Genomic DNA, 19,166 nt, shown 5'->3' with positions numbered 1-19,166 from the left:
CTTAATAGTAGTAGTTAATTTATTTGAACAGTAAAAGCAGTATTATTGAGAAATGTTAAGATCATTTTTGGTTTTTAATATAGTTTTTATATGCCGGTGTGAAAATGTCTTTACTTTACATCACTAATGGATAGAATTGAATGCATCCTTGCTGAATAAAAGTATTAATTTCTTAAAAACAAAATCATACTGTCCCGAAACATTTGAACGGTATACATTAAATTGACAAATATGTTTTGCAGTGTATGGTATAGTCACGCACAATTGCACGGCCACTCATAGAGACCATGTTTAATGTGTTGCAAACCTGTTTCAGCTGTTTGTGTGTGTGTAGTTTTCTCCTCTATGCAGTGGCAATAAGAGGTTCCTATCCTCTACTGGAGCTGACGGCACCATCTGTTTCTGGCAGTGGGACGCACGCACGCTCAAATTTGGGTGAGTTTCCTTTATTCTTGCACACATCTGTGGGGTTTTAAGATTTGGAATGTTTTCTTTGCCATTTAGAGCAATCATTTGAATCTATTTTTGTTTAGTTGAATTAATATAAAGGAGAAACATGTCATTTTCATTTGAACAGAGCTGAAATGTCTTATTTTTCAGTGCTAAAACTTTCTCTCAACACAGCTTAATATGCTGTTTTTGCAAATCCTTTTGGTACAGAAATTACACTCTTCACCTTTAATAAGACCACTAAGAGCCTATATTCTGGCACTCATCACGTTTCTGTGTGTTTTGTATGTTTGTACAGGCAGCGACCCAGCAAATTCATTGAACGGCCCAGACCAGGCGTGCAGATGATCTGTTCCTCTTTTAGTGCAGGTAGGCCAGAAGTGTCAAAGCTCGTTTCTCACCTCTACCTGCTCCCATTTTATTAGGTATTTTTTTATCATTCACAGCCTCTCCCATCGGGAACCCATGTGACAAAATGCTTTTGTTCTAACACTGAGCTTGTAGTAAAACTTGATGTGTTCAGAAATGGGACACTTCATTTTTTTGTTGGGTCTTTTTGGAGTTTATAGACACCGATTAATGGGATCTGCCAGTTTGTGCAACTGCTTTACCATATGACATGATACAGATGTGATCTTTTATATTATATAAAATAGAAAATGGAATAAAATGTATGAATATTGATTAGGGCTGGTCATGAAATCCACAGTCCTGTGTGAACAGCCCTTAAATCTTTATTGGACAGATTGACTAATTTGATTAAGTGTATTGCTCTGGACAGTAGGCCAGTGATATGGAAATAAAACAAACAAGATTAACTTCTAAGTCGCTTTTTTAGTGCTTTTGTTTGCCATTATTACCTTAATTTGTGGGCCTTTGTAATCAAATATTTATATGTCTGATTAATTGCAGTTGATTTGATTATTTGACCTGTAAACCATGTAATTCAAATACAAATCGTAGTCGATTGACAGCCATAATATTTAAGACTCATGCCCATGATTATATGAATGTGTGTGCTTACATAGAAATGTGATATTAAGTGACTATTCCCATGTTTTCATTGTTCTGAAAGCTGATAGCAGATTATAGAGTGACGGAGAATGGTTTTAGCTTAAACAATTTTCTGCAAAGTGAGGCTATAAATATCCTGTTGTCAGACAGATATCACAGACTTTTTAAAAAGAGTGTTAAGCACTGCAGGAGCTCTTCAAATACACATTACTGAAGAAAAGAAACACTGTACTGGCATTCACCCAGTAAGACACACACACACACACACAGATTCTAGTTCTTTCCTCTACATTTCTTTGGTATTACACAGTCTGAATCTGTTTGAGTTTCTTGTTCATTAACGCCATATTGTGGTAATTGCTTAAATTTGCGAGATTGCGCCTGCTTGAAAATTCTGACAAAGCTTTTGTTAATGATGGATTTTTTTTCTGGTTTGAATGCACAATGCTGTTATTGATTATTATGATGTAATTTATGTAAGGCTAAGTGATTTTTAATGGTATTTCAGGTGGGATGTTCCTCGCAACAGGCAGCACTGATCACATCATTAGGGTTTATTACTTTGGAGGTGGACAACCAGAGAAGATATCTGAGCTGGAGTCTCACACTGTATGTAATTCGTTTGTTTTCATTTTGTGACTATTTACACCCTAATAAACAAAAATGCAATTTAGATGTTCAAAAAAGTTAGAGGTAGAGCATGCAAAAAAAATTTGCACAAATGAAAAGTTTGAATCTGGTTTGTGCCGTTTTCTAACACCCTGTCTCTGTTACCAAATAGGTAAAACGCTCCGATATTATAAAAATGCAAAAATACTAAATTATTAATATTAAACTATTTTGTAATTACATAAACTATGTAATTATACAATGTATAATAGATGGCATATATACTTTTATATGTGACCCTGGATCACAAAACCAGTCACAATAGCCAACAATACATTGTGTGGGTCAAAATTATCGATTTTTCTTTTATGCCAAAAATCATTAGGATATTAAGTAAAGATCATGTTCCATGAAGATATTTAGGAAATTTCCTATCGTAAATATATAAAACATTTATTTTTGTGAGTGAATGCTGCACAATTGTGAACATAAATGGACAACTTTAAAGGAGATTTTCTCAATGTTTCGTTTTTTTTTTGCACCCTCAGATTCCAGATGTTCAAATAGTTGTATCTCGACCAAATATTGTCCTATCCTAACAAACCACACATCAATGGAAGGCTTATTTATTCAGCGTTCAGATGATGTATAAATCTCAATTTCAAAAAATGGACCCACGTGACTGGTTTTGTGGTCCAGGGTCACATATTTCATAATGGTCTAATATCATATTTATTTTATAAAATAAGTAATTTTATCACATTACATCTATGTACAGTAATACTGCCCCCCCCCCCCCCCCCCCCCCAGTGTGTATGTGTGTATTATAAATGTATAATAGTGTCCACCTAAAAATAAATTCTTATTATTAATATAATATTGATCTATTGTTTTAAAGCACCTCATTTTAATTCTCTTTACTGGCTTTACTGTTGCAGGAATGCATTATTGTTTTAAGGTTATCCTCATATTTTTTAATGACTTTGTATTTTTCCGCAGGATAAAGTCGACAGCATCCAGTTCTCCCATAGTGGAGATAGGTAAGCAACACTGGCTCCATTTTTCTGTGTACATGTGCGAATGTGAGAGAGTGTGTGTATGCATGTCAGGTTTGTTGGATTAATGGAACATGGGGGTTCTTATAATTATGAGCTGATGTTGTCAGCAGAAAAAATACCCTTGTTCCCATCACACCCAAACATGCCTATGATACACATCGTACAAGAATTCTGGTGCATGAAATGTCTTTCTACTTAAACAGTAGGCATATGACAGTTACCCACACACGCCAGTCTCTGCAAGCTCTTTTATGTTCCTCACGTGCTTTAATTTAATGAGAAAATGTTTTTGCATTGGGGGAGGGAGAGAAATAGAGAGTGTGACAGGAGAAGAGGGAGAAAACGAGGAGAGAGAGAAGGAGAATAAGATGGAGAGGTCTGTAACAGGTCCCTAAGGAATTAAAAAGATGGATGTTCACATGGATTCTTTTTACCGGAGGAGACAGCATCCAGTGTTACATGTATAAGGAGGGAAGAAATCTCACTAATCAATAGAACTGCAGAAGAGTATACTGTCAAAAAGAAGATATTCATGCCTCAAATGAGTAGACTGTGTGTGCATTGTGTGTTACTGTGTGCAGTCTTATTTAACGGAGTAACACTCTTGAGTAATACACTCTTATCTTTATGCAACCTTATAAGCTCATGTCATACACATCCTCCCTGCCTTGCGGTGTAATGCAATTTTTGACTTTATAATTCACATTAATGCTATGCTACTGCTTTGTAGACTGCAAAAAATGTTTTCTGATTTATGTCTTGTTTTTCAGCACAAATGTCTAAACTTCCCAAGATAAATTTACTTGAGAATCAACACTGCATAAGATATTAAGATTTTATCTAGATAAAATCTAGAATCTGTTCAAAAATTTTACTTTTGTTAGCCCATTGGAAAATTGTTTTTAATCTATGAAAAATCTATGAAACTCTTAACAAATTTTGAGGATAATACACACACACAAAAAAATGCCAGTGTTAAGAAAAGTGTATTAGCTCTCATTGCAAAGAGAGAGAGAGAGAGAGAGAGAGAGAGAGAGAGAGAGAGAGAGAGAGATGTGCATGTGAATTTCCTGCGTCTGTGTAGCATCTCTACTAGCAATATAGCTGTGAGTTTATTTACTTCAAAAACAGTGACGTTACAACCTCTATGCTGAGTAATATAATGTAGCAAATCAGTAGCGAAGATAATTTATTTATAAAATTTACGGGGCAGCATTGACTACAAATTTCTGTGCTTGTTTCTTTGTGCACAGCACGATCTCCGATCTGTGTGCGAGTGGTGTGTGTGTGTGCGTGTGTGTGTGTGTGTGTGTGTGTGTGTGTGTGTGTGTGTGTGTGTGTGTGCGTGTGTGTGCGTGCGTGTGCGTTTCAATGAAAAAACCCAATATATTATGTAATTTTCCTTCTCAAATTGTTTTAAAGATGTATAGATATTGTTACTGTAAAAGGAGACTGTTTAAGAAAATGTGATTACTGTTTAAGAAAATTATCTTTTGCTGTGTAATTCACATACAGCACACATCAATAAACCTCACTGTTTTATAGAGCAATACACATATGCATACAGAAAATGTATGTAAATGTAAATGCACATTTAATACTATGTAATTTCAATACTTAATACTTTTACTCATTTTATATACAAAGCGTGTTTGCATAGAAGTCTAGCAAAATATGATAGGTTTTTTTTTATCTCTGGGAAAATAAACTAATAAAAATTATAGAGTAATACATGGTCAACAATAAAAGAGCCACATTCAGTGCACATTAAACAAAAAGAAATAAACTTTACAAAATCAATCCTGTGGTTGGGGAAAAGCACTGGGACCATATTAACTACACTCGCTGTTGCATAGGCCACTCCAGACTAACCCATACGTTTTCTCATTTTAACTTAATTTCACGAGCTTTCAGTTTCAACTTATTTTCCTTCTAAATAAATTTGAAGTGATAGAAAAAGTGGAAATGAATTTGCAAGTTGTTCATTTTACTAAGCGCTTTAAGCATTTTAGTAGATTAAAAGTGCATTACAGTATGCCTCATTCTGAAGCTTCATGAAAAGGAATGAATATGTATTCTTTTAGATGAGGTTTTTGAACATAAATCTAAAACCATAAATTGTGTGTAGGTTTGTGAGTGGCAGTAGAGATGGCACAGCGCGGATATGGCAGCTGCAGCAGCAAGACTGGCGGAGCATTCTCCTGGACATGGCCACCAAATTACCTGGGTATGATAAACATTAATCACTGTTTAAAAGTATGGCTCAATTAACTGTGCATTAATTTTACATTTTGTTTGCTAAACAATTGATCGTTAGCAACATAATTACTTGGGAGTGCCGCGGGGTCAATTGATTCTGAAAACACAGCAGCGACTGAGATACAACTCTAAAGCCAATTATAGAATAAACATACAACTCCACCAATGGATTCATATTCAATCTAGAAAGTTGATTATCTTCTTAACTTAATAAAACAATACAAAACAATAAGCAAACAAATGCCATTGGATTTTTTTTTTTGGATGTTCTTTTCTCCATCATTTACTGATAAAGGTCCTATCAGTCTGTAGTAACATGAACATATTTAATCATTTTCATGTTAACTTGTTAATTTTGGCAGCTTTTTTCAAATTACCGTGGGGTCCAAAAGACCAAATTGAAAATATATATACAGTATATGTCTAAATGACTGACTCATTCATTAAGACAGTCTTTGCCGCCATCTATTGGCGAAATAATGTATGTAACTTCTGTTGCTGTTTAAGGTCAGGGACTATTTTTTCCAGCGGAAGGAATGCTTTTAGTGATTTTACTTCATGAAAGTTGCATAGATACATATTTTTCGGCTTTAATATTTGTATTTTGTGGTAACCGTTTTATAAAAGCAATAAAGTACTCGAGGCTAGTGCTGTATCGTGAATAAGTCACGACTGAAGGGGTTATATATATATATATATATATATATATATATATATATATATATATATATATATATATATATAATATATATATATAAACCTATAACTTTCCACTTAATTCCAGCTCTAAATTACATTTGGAATACCAAATTTTTAGAATTTCAATTCATATCAAATTTCAATTTAACATTTTACTCAAATTATTATGCTCTTAATGTCATTTGTATACATTTTTTATAAATTAGAAAAATAGAAACATTTAGTTTGTCTTTCCGTATAGTTTGTCTCTCATTGCTTTGCCCTTTAAAAGTAGGCCAGCTGCAAAGCAAAGTTAGAAATGCCATTCCTAATTGTTTCTTTTAAAAACTTTTCTTATTTTCTGTTTTTTTTAGCAAGTACAACCCTCCACCTTTAGAGGACAAAGTTACAAAACTGAAGGTGACTATGGTGGCCTGGGATTGCAATGACAACACAGTCATCACTGCTGCGAACAACTTGACATTGAAAGTGTGGAACTCTTACACGGGGAACCTTATTCATGTGTTGATGGTAAGAGTGTGAGGATCTCTCCAGAATGATTGAAAGGAGACGATATGTGATGAATCATGTTGTCATCATGGCCCTTCACCCACAGGGCCACGAGGATGAGGTGTTTGTGTTGGAGCCACATCCATTTGATTCAAGAGTGCTTTTCTCTGCTGGTCACGACGGGAACGCCATCGTCTGGGATCTGGCAAGAGGAGTCAAAATACGCTCTTACTTCAACATGGTAAACCAACCACCTACACTCCCATTTCTTTTATCAGATCCTATCACGTTTGACCTAAGTAAATATGCAAATCTATTGATTTATTGGTGTTTATTGTGTCTCACAGACTGTGTTTCTCTACTCTGATGTGTGTTTGTGTGTAGATCGAGGGTCAGGGCCACGGTGCGGTCTTTGACTGTAAGTGTTCTCCAGACGGGCAGCACTTTGCTTGCACTGACTCTCATGGTCACCTGCTTATCTTCGGCTTTGGCTCTAGCAGCAGATACGACAAGGTACTGAAAGCCTATGACGGTCTCTGACACTATGCTCAGAATAAAATAAATATAGATTGAATAGTATCCAACATTGTTGTCACATGACTTCATCACGTTGCTTTTTTAATTCACTCTGTGATTTCATTTTAATTCTAGTTTTAGTCATTTTGTTATGAACTTGAGAGATCCCCTGATATGATTGTAAAGCGCTTTGGGTATACAGTAGTACATATGAAAGCGCTATATAAATGCCTCATTCATTCATTCAACTTGACATTTTTTTTTTTTTATATGTCTATCTAGCTTTAAAATAATTTGTATTTCAGTTTTAGTAATTTTAGTAATTAAACTTATTAAAGTTAGTTTCCAAGGCAACTCTTCTAATTTATTGTTTTGTTTATTTTTTTCCCCATCTAATATTTTTTTCCAGCTTTATTTCAAATAAATAGTGTAGGTGTATATTGCAAAAATGTGGAATGCACCTATATTAAAATTCAGGCCGATATTTTGTCTAAAAAACAAACAAAAAACTATTAAGTTTTAAATGCTACAAGTACATTTTATAAAACATTATAATGTATAAAAATGGATATTCATTGTGAGATTTGACAAAGATTATATTTAACAATGTTGTTAAATTATTGTTTTTAAATATTAACTTTAAGTGAGTGTTAGATGACAGAAATGGTAATAATCTAAATGTAAAAATAGGGGAAATGAGCATGCACAATTAAATACCCAATATTGTCCAATACCAATATAAAAAAAAATCTGTAATATCGGTCAGTAACTGATATGATGTCAATATACAGATTCTGTCTGTTTGTCTTTATTCAGTTTTAGTCTACGTGTATTTACTCTGAATGTATTTATTGATCTGTTCTTCAGATAGCAGATCAGATGTTCTTCCACACTGATTATCGGCCGCTGATCCGTGATGCCCATAACTTTGTGCTGGATGAACAGACCCAGCAAGCACCCCACCTCATGCCCCCGCCGTTCCTGGTGGACGTGGACGGAAACCCTCACCCTCCACGCTACCAGAAACTGGTTCCCGGCAGAGAGAACTGCAGAGATGAACAGCTCATACCCCAGATGGGACTCACGTCATCAGGTAAGAAACGCAAACAGGCAGTTTCTCTTCGTTTCCTTTCTGTGGTTTTATTCTTGAAGTAATTTTTGGCCAGTTGTTTATGCTCACAACTTTCACAAACATACACCTACAATCTGTCACTGAACAAATGTCTCTGTATTTGTCTTTTTTCCTCAATTAGGGCTCAATCAGGTGGTTAGCCAGCAGGCTGCAGAAGGCTCGAGTCCTCTTGATAATATGATCCAGAGACTACAGCAAGAGCAGGACCAGAGACTGGGCTCTGACACCAGAGCCAATAGAGGTAATGCAGACTCTCAGTTTTTTAGCTTGTTTTCTGTAAAGCAGGGTTGACACAATACTAAATGTTTGCTACCACTCGATATCAATACCAGTGAAATTTCATGATTCTTGATACCACAGTAAACACTAATGTGCTATTGAACAAAAAACAGCTAATTTAAAAAAGACATTCAGATATGCATTCAACAGTTAAAAACATGGAAAGCCTGTATTATTCACAGTCCATGACTTTACAAAACATAGTGCCTTACAAACCCCCCAGTTAGCAAGACAAAGTTATCGCTACTGTAAAGTATAAAAATGTCATAAGATGATCTCTATAAACCGGTGGGTGGTGATTGTGATACTGTTGACGGCAGTAATGCTGATGCACGTTGCATGTCTATTTGTGTGTAGGATCTGTCAGTTCTCCCACAGAAGTCTCTTCTCCACCTAACGTGGGTTTGAGACGGAGTGGACAGATCGAAGGTGTTCGGCAGATGCACAGTAACGCTCCGCGCAGTGAGATCGCTACCGAGAGAGACCTGGTGGCGTGGAGTCGACGGGTCCTCGTTCCTGAACTATCACCAGCCATAGCTTGGTAAATCCCACACAGAAATACAGTGGGGTCCAAAAGTCTGATACCACACTGCAAATCAGGCTTTTAAAACCTGGAAGAAAAAACAAACCAACCTTATGATGTATAATGAAGTTAAAATTCTGATGGACACCTCCTACTCAAACAAGACCTTCTCATTTCTTTCTTTCTATTGTTTCTTGCAATATAATACTGTTTGTTCCAGTTAGACATAGATGAGGTGTTTGTGACACTTCTGTGTGTCTGTTTGCGAATGTAGTAAGCAGGAAAACTGGCGTACAGCTAAAGGGGAGGAGGAAATCAACACCTACAGATCAGAGAGGAGGAGGCGCAGCTTACACAGCCAGTACCACAGAGAAAACCGGGTAAATCATCCTATCTGATCATCAATTTAAATATGTAGATAAACTAGTCTTCCTCACTAATTGATTAGTCAGAGGTTGGATAAATGCACTGTGTGTGTGCAGCATCATAAACCGCCAAACCTTTATATCAATATAAATGTGTCTTGATGACATGTTGCTACTGTTTAACATGCAATTTAAATTCAGTATGTGTACTGAAGTTTGTGTTTCTCATACCAGCATGCTATTGAAAATGCTGTGGAGGAGGGGCGCCGTTACCAGGGTAACCAGCATAACTACCATACACGATTGGCGGTGGAGGAAACGAGTCGTCAGAGTGAACCCAACGAGGAAGAACACAGTGCCTCTGAGGTACTGTTAAAACATGCCGTGTCCCTTTAAGGAATAGTAAAATAGTAAAGTTACCACCCATAATAATGTTTGGGGTCAGTATGATGATTTTTTTAAATGTTTTTGAAGGAATTCTCTTATGCTAACCAAGGCTGCATTTATTTGATCAAAAACAGTAAAAAAAACACTAATATCGTGAATGCAGCAAGCAGGACGAGGCCGAGAGCCGCGAGAACGGTGCAATTTATCTTCGAGGCTAATCTTTTGTAAAAATATAAAAGTCTTTACTGTCCCTTTTGATCCATTTAATGGATCCTTGCTGAATAAAACTTTTAATATCTTTTAGAAAAGAAATCTTAATGACCCCTATCTTTTGAACGGTAGTGTACATCTGGACGATTTAAGAGAGGAACAGAATATTCAATGAGTGGAAAAAGTACTGTATTTGACTTTCAATTGCAGTTGAATCATGAAAAGTGGTTACTGTATGACAGGTGGTTGAAAACTAAAAGGGCCTGGTGACAGATCAAAAAGGAAAGTCATTTCAGAGGCAGTGCAAGTTATTACCTTTTGTTAAAAGACTGCCATAAGATTGCCATGCTATATAGTAATCATTCACTATACAGGAATGTGTGTTACGCAAGTACGTAGGGTCAATTTTGAGTTCATGTTGACTTGAACATTTAAAACTGAAATTGTTTCATTTATTGTGGGGATTGTCTTTTTTTTTATTGCTGCTGTGTCTGAAGTGTTATTGTTCCATCTGTTGTGTTAAAATCCCTGTTAGAGTGTGAGTGGTCCATTTGTAGTGTCAGTGTAGGTTTCTCAATCTATAGAACGAGTATTCTAGATTCATACTGTCAACTGCAGTGTAAGTGCCAACTTACACCAAATCTTAATTTTCACCTTGAAAAACATGCATTAAAATGAAATTAACTCCTTCACACTGCAACAGAAATATTGTATTGTGAAGATCAATTGTTTTTTTGGAGGTGAGATAGATTAGAGAGAGTTTTAAAAAAAATAGCAGTCATTGGTCAGTTTGGACAACAGTCATTCTGATATCTAAAATTTGTTTGTGAATATTTTATGCTCTCCTGCTTTTTAGTGAAATTGGAATTTGCTGTGAACTGGCTTGTTTGTGAATATTTTATACTTTCCAGTTGTTTACACTGCAAAAATGGCATAAAAAGAGTGTGGTAATCCTCAGTCTCTTTATACCTGTTGGTTTTTAGGGAGAAACAGAAGCAAGACCTCCAAGTAGAGAATCATCAGATGAAGAGAGAGAGGAAAGAGAGGAAAAAGAACCCTGGCCTGATGATAACAGCAGCTCCAGGTAAATGTTCATTGCCCTCAAACTTCATATGACACAGTGCTCATCTGACAGTCCTTATACACATACATCAGTCAGATCCACAAATACTGTATATGCCGGATCTGTTTATATTTGCAGTGATTACTCCAGCGATTACTCAGACTGGACAGCAGATGCTGGCATAAACCTCGAACCGCCCAAGAAGACCAGCGTGAAGAAAAAGAAGAAGAATGCCAGCAGCTCGGAAGAAGATGGAGAGAAGAAAAAAGACTCCAAGAAAGAGAGGAGGAAAGAAAAGCAGGACAAAGATGGAGCCCTACCAAAGAAGAAGAAGCCAAAGGAGAAACGGAAGGTCAGTGGTCCTTTTTAGAAATTAAACTCCCTCAAAACACACCAGTCAAGCTCAATAGGTTATTGAATGTGTCCACTGACAACATTCTGTTCTTCTTTCTTTTTTTTTTTCATGAACCGTTATGAACAAATGTCATTTCAACCATGGAAATGACATTTTAAAAATGTTTGGAATAAAATTACAGATTCCTTTCTCTTGCCAAGGCTAATTTCATAGCTAGCTTTGAATATATCCAAAGTGAACACAATTTAATAATACTTTCACAATTTTTGCATAATTTTACAATTATATCTTGACTTGAAATTACACACAAAAAATATTTCACAACTGAAAACGTGTTTTTTAAAAACTCTCCCCATCTTTTTATTCTTCACACATCACGTCTCATTTAATCTCAAACTCTTCACTGACACTGATGTCTCTATGCAAATGCACAACCTTTATTAAAGTGATAGTTCAACCAAAAAGGAAAATTCTCTCATCATACTCACCCTCATGTTGTTCCAACCCCATAAGACTTTCGTTCATCTTCGGAACACAAATTAAGATATTTTTGATGAAATCTGAGAGCTGTCTCACTCCTTCAGAGGCTGCTAGGTAATTGCATCTGCCGGCCCAGAAAGGTAGTAAAGACTTTGTTAAAATAGTCCAAGTGACTACAGTGGCTCAACCTTAAGTTTATCAACTGATGAGAATCCTTTTTGTGTGCAAAATCAAACAAAAATAAGTTTATCCAACTATTCGTTTTCTTCAGTGTGGGCCTCTGACGTGAGTTCACGAGAGCACCACGACGCATGCGTGAGAACTGAGTGTATTTAACATGTGTATTTATTCATTTAGAGGATACCTGAACTGCAGAACCAGGGTTTGACATTAGAGGAATGGCTGCCCTCACCCTGGATCACTGACACCATGCCACGGAGATGCCCCTTCACCCCACAGATGGGCGATGAGGTAAAAAACACATTCCTCGGTGCAACAGTCTGCTAAAGAATAATTAAAATGTGAAATATTTGTATTTATGTGCTGTGTAGAAACATGGTTAATATTAAGCTGCTTGTTGTGTTTGTGAACAGGTGTATTATTTCCGTCAAGGCCATGAAGCTTACGTGGAGATGGCCAAAAAAAACAAGATCTTCAGTATAAATCCTAAAAAACAGCCCTGGCACAAGTTAGAGCTTAGGGTAAGTATTCGAATAAATACATTTTAACCTCATAGTATTTTTCATACACATGATAAAACAAAGAAAATGATTTATGATTGTGTGCCTACAGGAGCAGGAGCTGTTGAAGATAGTGGGCATCAAGTATGAGGTCGGTTTGCCAACTCTGTGCTGTCTGAAGCTGGCCTTCCTGGACCCAGACACTGGCAAACTGACGGGCGGCTCCTTCTCTATGAAGTGAGTGCAGTCTGCGTGAGTCACGGTGACTTATTCACGATGATCTTCGCTGAGTGGCTTTTAACCTGCGACTCGCATTTCTATTGTTGTCTCAGATACCACGACATGCCTGATGTCATTGACTTCCTGGTACTTCGGCAGCAGTTCGATAATGCAAGACAGAGGAACTGGATGATAGGTTAGTGTGGGAATTGAGTGTGTTTCTGCACAGGTTTTAATTTATATGGGTTTAAATGGGTCAGTGACACATATGTTCGAGATGATGAAAAGATTAAATCTAGTTCAAAATGCAAGTGCTAAATTCTTATAAATTCCATCTTTGTGGTTTTATGCATGTTGAAAAATTATTGTAATGACTAAAAATGTCAAAGTAAAAGTATTCAGATATTTTTCTTAGACCTTGAACAGACATTATTGTTCACACTCCATTTGACCTGATTTAATCTTGCTCTTTTTAAAAAAGCTTACTGACCATGACAGTCATCACAGTGGCCCTTTCTGTTACATTGTTTTTGTTACAAAACAAAATTAATTTTTGTGAAGAAATAATTTATATATATTTAGATTTTTTCATTAAAAATATGTTTCACTTTTACAAAATTTTTAATGAAAAAATCTAAATATATATAAATTATTTCTTCACAAAAATTAAATTTTGTAATAGAAAATTGTAATACAAAATTTTAATAGAAAATTGTATTCAAGTAATTGTCTAAATGAATTGGGTTTTTTATGTATTTTTAAATAACTTCATTTGTTGCTTTTTCTATTAATGACTGCTTCTTCCTGATACAGAGTTGATGAGCATGTCTGATTTGACACCCATTTATTTTGTCAGGTGATCGTTTCCGTGCAGTGATAGATGACGCCTGGTGGTTTGGCACGATTGAGAGTCAGGAGCCTTATCAGGCCGAATATCCGGACTCTCTGTTCCAGTGCTACAACGTCTGGTCAGTTATCCATGTCCATCTACACATTTTACACATTCTGGAGTAATTCAATTATTGTTACATGGTGTCTTAACCAGGCATGAACCCATGAGGCCACAAGCAATACACCCTATTCGTTCTACATTAACCTCGGTTCTATGTTGCTTTTAACTACATTAACAAATAGGGAATTTTAAAACCCACAAATCTTTCTGATGTTAATTGCTCTATAGCTTCACTCAATCTTTGATTTTTTAAGTTAAAGGCTTAACATGGTGTATATGGAGGCTTAGAAATTAATCTTTTGTGAGCTTAGTGTGGTGTGGTGTTACATGTTTTTTGGGTAATAGTAGATGACATAATGTTGACAGCTTTGTGTTATTGTGTGATGCAGCTGGGATAATGGAGATACAGAAAAAATGAGCCCATGGGACATGGAAGAGATTCCCAATGAAGGTATGATAAACACTACGGCTGTCAATAGAATGAAATAACTTTGATTTTAGGATTCAGTTAATTTCTTACGATTTTTTGTAGTTAACACGTTTCATTTAAACTTGCTTTAATTTGCCTAGAAAAAAGAAAGAAAAAGAAATTCATATTTTAAGTAGGCAATGATGCATGAAATTAATCAAAAGTGACAGTTAAGACTTTTACAATGTTACAAAATATTTATTTTTCAAATAAATGACGTTTGAACATTGTATTTGTCAAAGAATCCTAAATAAAAACTGTATCACGGTTTCCACAAAAATATTAATAAGCAGAACTGTTTTTAGCATTGATAAGAAATATTTCTTGAGCAGCAAATCAGCAATGATTTCTGAAGGATCATGTGACACTGACTGGAGTAATGATGCTGAAAATTCAGCTTTGCATCACAGGAATAAATGACATTTTAATATATATCACAATAGAATAGTTATTTAAAATTGTAGTAATAGTTTGCAGGAGTTTTGCTGTCCTTGTGGTGACATTTGGTCCCCACAATGTAGGCAAAACCTGACCCACACATAAAAACGTGGTAGTTGGCATGGCAACCATCAAGAGTATCAACTGCTCTGATGTCCAGCTGGCATTGTTTTAATTACCAATACAAACTGAGCTGTGATTGTCTGTCTCTTCTTTTCCTCCATCTTATTTTCTCTGTCTGTCTGCAGCAGTATTTCCTGACGAGTTAGGCCTGAGTGTGCCTCTAACTGAGGAGGAGCAGAAGGCCTTGTTGTACAAGCCCCTAGAAGGAGAGTGGGGCTCACGCACACGTGACGAAGAGTGTGAACGCATCATCAGGGGCATCAACCAGATTTGCACTTTGGGTATGACTTTTGTCATTTAGCATTACATGATAACTGAGAAGCCTTACTATGGCTGTGTCCGAAACTAAAGGAATATAACTAGGGGTGACTGGGCTATACTTGACTCCCAAGACGAGACGATACATGTTATTGGGTTCATGAGGACGATATTTTAACTCTGTTTTTAAGAAATATATGACTGGAAAATTTGTCTTTTGATTATTTTGACATTAAATCTAATATTTTTGTTGTTGTTGTTGTTGTAATAAAACTAGACCTAAGTGAACATTAGCCTTTTAAATGACTTAAAATACATAATAACAATGAGGCAATAATAATTGATTAAAATAAAGTATCAAAAGCAAGTAATTATATGGTTTTATTGAACAACACTGTTAAAATACATAATGTAATATACATAATATAAACCTTATGTAACATTATGCATTATAACAAATTCTTGTGCGTGGAATGCGGCAATTCCGGTATTTTACCGGTCTTGGCGTGACATGGATGTAAATAAAGCCACAAACCACGTCACACCACATGAATATTAAAAGACAGAACAATAAAATGCAAGCACTGTAAAAGGTTTTGCCACAAACTCATCCCTATATATAACTGAGATTCTTTTTCTCCTCCAGATGTGGCTGTACCATTTGAATTGCCAGTGGACTTGCAAGCATATCCAACGTACTGCACCGTGGTTGCTTACGTCACAGATCTGAGCACCATCCGACACAGACTAGAGAACCGTTTCTATAGGTCAGCATGAACTCTGAATGGACAAGACAATCCAGCACTTAATTTATTCCAAAATCAGTGTATACTAATGTAGATGATATTGAATTTATATGTGCATCTGTTGTTTGCTGGTGTTTTTGTCAGGCGAATGTCGACGTTGATGTGGGAGGTACGCTACATCGAACACAATGCTCAAACCTTCAATGAACCAGACGCGTTCATTGTCAGAACTGCCAAATTCGTATCTGACCTCATGCTACAATTTATTAAGTGAGTCGCAAATAAAACTGAACCGGCAGTATTGAATTGGCATGCACAATATATTGTTTGCATATTGATTTTTGATATCGGTATCAGTATTTTAATTCATTTGTATCGTCTGATATTGGATATTTAATTTCTTTATTTTTACATTTATATTGCTTTTGCCATCATTTCATGCTCACTTTATTCTTTAAAAACACTAATGATTTAACACTGTTGATGTATTATTTAGGAAGTCTCAAAATGAATATGCATTATTCACATACATTGTATTGCAATGCTGTAATGCTTAAATTCCATTGTAGCTATTAAATCGATTGATTTCTTTTAATTTATTCAGACAAAATAGTATACATTTTAATACTAGCTGTTTATTAGTTAAAAATAATTATCGGCATTTAGTTTAAAGTCATACATGCTTTCTGACTTCCTGTCTCTATGTTTGTGTTCTTCAGGGACCAAAGTTGTACAGATATTATTTCACTATATAACAGCATGAAGAAAACCGCTTTCTCAGATTCAAGTGATGTAAGTGCCATTGAAACACACACTCATAACCACTCATATTGAACAGGATTTAATACATTATTTCAGTACCTTTAACAACTGTTCTTTTGCTGCTTTGCAAGCACTTGGTATTCAGGAAATGTAAATGTGTATATTTATGTTAGTGCGTAACATGCTTTGACACGTTTTTTCCCAAATCAGGATGAAGATGAGGATGAAGAGCATGAGGCGCCTTGTACATCTAGCCGCAATAAGAAGGTGTACATTTAAGTGATTGTTTACCTTTCTAACCATGCCAGAGAAAACAGGATTGATTATGTATGCAAGAATTAAGTCTGTCAGTAACATACATGCACATCATGGCTAATCGAGAGTGTTGTTCTGTTTCAGAGGCAGCGGCAGCAGCCCATCCTGAGGAGTCTGCGCAGTAAACCAACATCAGACCCTCAGGCCTGGAAGGGGCGCTGCAGAGAGCTGCTGGAGCTCATCTTTCAATGTGAAGATTCAGAGCCTTTCAGACAACCTGTGGATCTGGAGGAGTATCCGGTAACACACAGACACATGGAGAAAATACATACACACAGAACTGTACTTCATATCTATAGCATCGGGTGGGAATTATGAAGGATGCCATAGTCTCGGCCTCAGACCTCATGTTATTGTTATTTTTGACATATAAAAATGTATTAATTTTAGACAAACCAAAACTGTAAAGTGCAAAGTGTACATTTTCTGCTTTTTTTGGGGGGGATTTCTGCAATACTGTAACACAAAGTCAACTACACATACACAATGTATTTACACACACACACACACACTACAAAAATCTTTTTTTTAATCAGTATTTTTGTCTTGTTGTCCAGTAAAAACTTTTAAGTCCTTAAAGGGGTAGTATAATGCCCTTTTCACAAGATGTAAAATAAGTCTCTGATGTCCCCAGAGTGTGTATGTAGCTCAAAATACCCCACAGATATGTTTATATAGTATGTTAAAATTGTTACTTTTTGAGGGTAAGCAAAAACGCACCGTTTTTGTGTCTGTCCCTTTAAATGCAAATGAGCTGCTGCTCCCAGCACAGGGGGCGGAGCTTCAGGAGCTTGTGTCCTGAAAATTTCAAAAACTTAGCCTTTTATGTTCAAACCGGAGTCAGAAAGATGGAGAGACTCAAGAAGTAGTGACAACATTTCTGAATGGTTAGTTGATGAATTTATGTAGCTTATGTGTAGTTATCTTCTAGTCATTGATTAGCATATTCTGTCTTGATAATCTATAAATCGTGTTCCGGGGGCGGGATTTATGTACATTTTAGGGTTAGTGATGTCACAAACCTGGGAGGAATGTCGTGTAGTCCCTACCAGCCGTTTGTTGTAGTCCTTAAAAAGCAATTTCTTTAAAAGCAAATATCTCCCTTTGCTTTGAACTTTGATCGTTGTAACTTTGCAGATGTTGCTCAAACAGCAACATTACACACTAACTAAAGTTAGAAAAGTGAAGTCATAATCAACCACCCCTTTAAAACAAATTAAATTAATAACAATATAATATTTGGTAAATTGTTTTTTCTTAAAGGTACCGTATGTAAGAAATGTATTTCAATTAATCATAAAATGGCCCTGATATGTCACTAGACATTAAGAAATCATGTTCATTTCAAATACTTATATCACTGACAACAGTAGTCCGGCCAGGATATTGTCATTTAAAAGTGAAGTTGCAGCCCTCAACTGATGTTGATGTTGTCATGTTGTGTTTTGGCCTGATGCCCCACCCTCCACCTATCTACTAATCACAAAGTCAGTAGTGTTTCGGCATCCGGGTTGCCAGCTCTGCTCTAGTTACCACAGCTGCAGCTACAAACGTGTCGGATAAAAAACGTCTAACGTTACGAAACCTAAAAGACCTCGTTATGAATCCGAAATACGCAAAACATCTCTCATGAGGCATAAACATAATTAACGGGAAAAAAAACTTACTGTGTAGGACTCGTCACTTGCCATTGGAAGCTCCTTGTAGCAGCCTATGTTCCTGCTGGATCCTGCAGCCTAACTGGCAACCTCGAGTCAGGGGGGAGGGGGAGGGGATACACCGCTCTACAGTAATTTGAAAGTGATTGCAGTACCAGTTTTGGCCACAATCTTACATACGGTTCCTTTAATCATAAACCAAAAAAACAAACAAAAAATTGCAATGGGGTTGTGAAAAAAAACGCAAGATATATTCTCTTAAAAAGTGTTGTTATCTTACATAATTTTATATACATGACCGTTCAGAAGTTTGGGGTCAGAAATAAATTAATGCTTTTATTGAGATAGGACACAAATTGATCATAAGTGACAGTAAAACATTTATAATGTTTTTTTTATAAAATACAATGCTGTTCTTTTGAACAGGAAAAAAATATTAATTATTGTTTTCAGTATTGATAATAATAGGAAATGTTTCTTGAGCACCAAATCAGCATATTAGAATGATTTCTGAAGGATCATGTGACACTGAAGACTGGAGTAATGATGCTGAAAATTCAGCTTAAACATCACAGGAATAAATTACATTTTAAAATATATTAAACAGTTATTTTAATTTATAATTATATTTCACACTGCATTTTTGATCAAATAAATG

General features: G+C 35.9%; 1 protein-coding gene across 3 annotated transcripts in view; it reads left to right on the top strand.

Moving 5' to 3' along the window:
• The window catches only part of phip (PHIP subunit of CUL4-Ring ligase complex), a 35,682-nt gene that overhangs the window by 10,642 nt on the left and 5,874 nt on the right, over nucleotides 1-19,166 (top strand). For 2 of the 3 annotated variants that reach the window (XM_079848829.1, XM_079848831.1), the window contains 27 exons: nucleotides 335-435; nucleotides 749-819; nucleotides 1,973-2,073; nucleotides 3,073-3,113; nucleotides 5,260-5,358; nucleotides 6,443-6,599; nucleotides 6,685-6,819; nucleotides 6,963-7,091; nucleotides 7,962-8,187; nucleotides 8,348-8,467; nucleotides 8,863-9,046; nucleotides 9,303-9,408; nucleotides 9,628-9,759; nucleotides 10,974-11,074; nucleotides 11,192-11,405; nucleotides 12,246-12,359; nucleotides 12,482-12,589; nucleotides 12,681-12,805; nucleotides 12,901-12,983; nucleotides 13,644-13,755; nucleotides 14,129-14,190; nucleotides 14,895-15,050; nucleotides 15,674-15,794; nucleotides 15,918-16,043; nucleotides 16,493-16,565; nucleotides 16,746-16,802; nucleotides 16,935-17,090. In XM_079848829.1, the coding sequence (XP_079704955.1) occupies nucleotides 335-435; nucleotides 749-819; nucleotides 1,973-2,073; nucleotides 3,073-3,113; nucleotides 5,260-5,358; nucleotides 6,443-6,599; nucleotides 6,685-6,819; nucleotides 6,963-7,091; nucleotides 7,962-8,187; nucleotides 8,348-8,467; nucleotides 8,863-9,046; nucleotides 9,303-9,408; nucleotides 9,628-9,759; nucleotides 10,974-11,074; nucleotides 11,192-11,405; nucleotides 12,246-12,359; nucleotides 12,482-12,589; nucleotides 12,681-12,805; nucleotides 12,901-12,983; nucleotides 13,644-13,755; nucleotides 14,129-14,190; nucleotides 14,895-15,050; nucleotides 15,674-15,794; nucleotides 15,918-16,043; nucleotides 16,493-16,565; nucleotides 16,746-16,802; nucleotides 16,935-17,090 (3,210 nt within the window). The remainder of the gene's footprint in view (nucleotides 1-334; nucleotides 436-748; nucleotides 820-1,972; nucleotides 2,074-3,072; nucleotides 3,114-5,259; nucleotides 5,359-6,442; nucleotides 6,600-6,684; nucleotides 6,820-6,962; nucleotides 7,092-7,961; nucleotides 8,188-8,347; nucleotides 8,468-8,862; nucleotides 9,047-9,302; nucleotides 9,409-9,627; nucleotides 9,760-10,973; nucleotides 11,075-11,191; nucleotides 11,406-12,245; nucleotides 12,360-12,481; nucleotides 12,590-12,680; nucleotides 12,806-12,900; nucleotides 12,984-13,643; nucleotides 13,756-14,128; nucleotides 14,191-14,894; nucleotides 15,051-15,673; nucleotides 15,795-15,917; nucleotides 16,044-16,492; nucleotides 16,566-16,745; nucleotides 16,803-16,934; nucleotides 17,091-19,166) is intronic. The other variant, XM_079848830.1, reaches the window with a different exon arrangement.

This window comes from Squalius cephalus (assembly GCF_949319135.1).
Source record: "Squalius cephalus genome assembly, chromosome: 18".
Taxonomy (NCBI): Eukaryota; Metazoa; Chordata; class Actinopteri; order Cypriniformes; family Leuciscidae; genus Squalius; species Squalius cephalus.
This window is presented reverse-complemented; position numbering and strand designations above follow the sequence as displayed.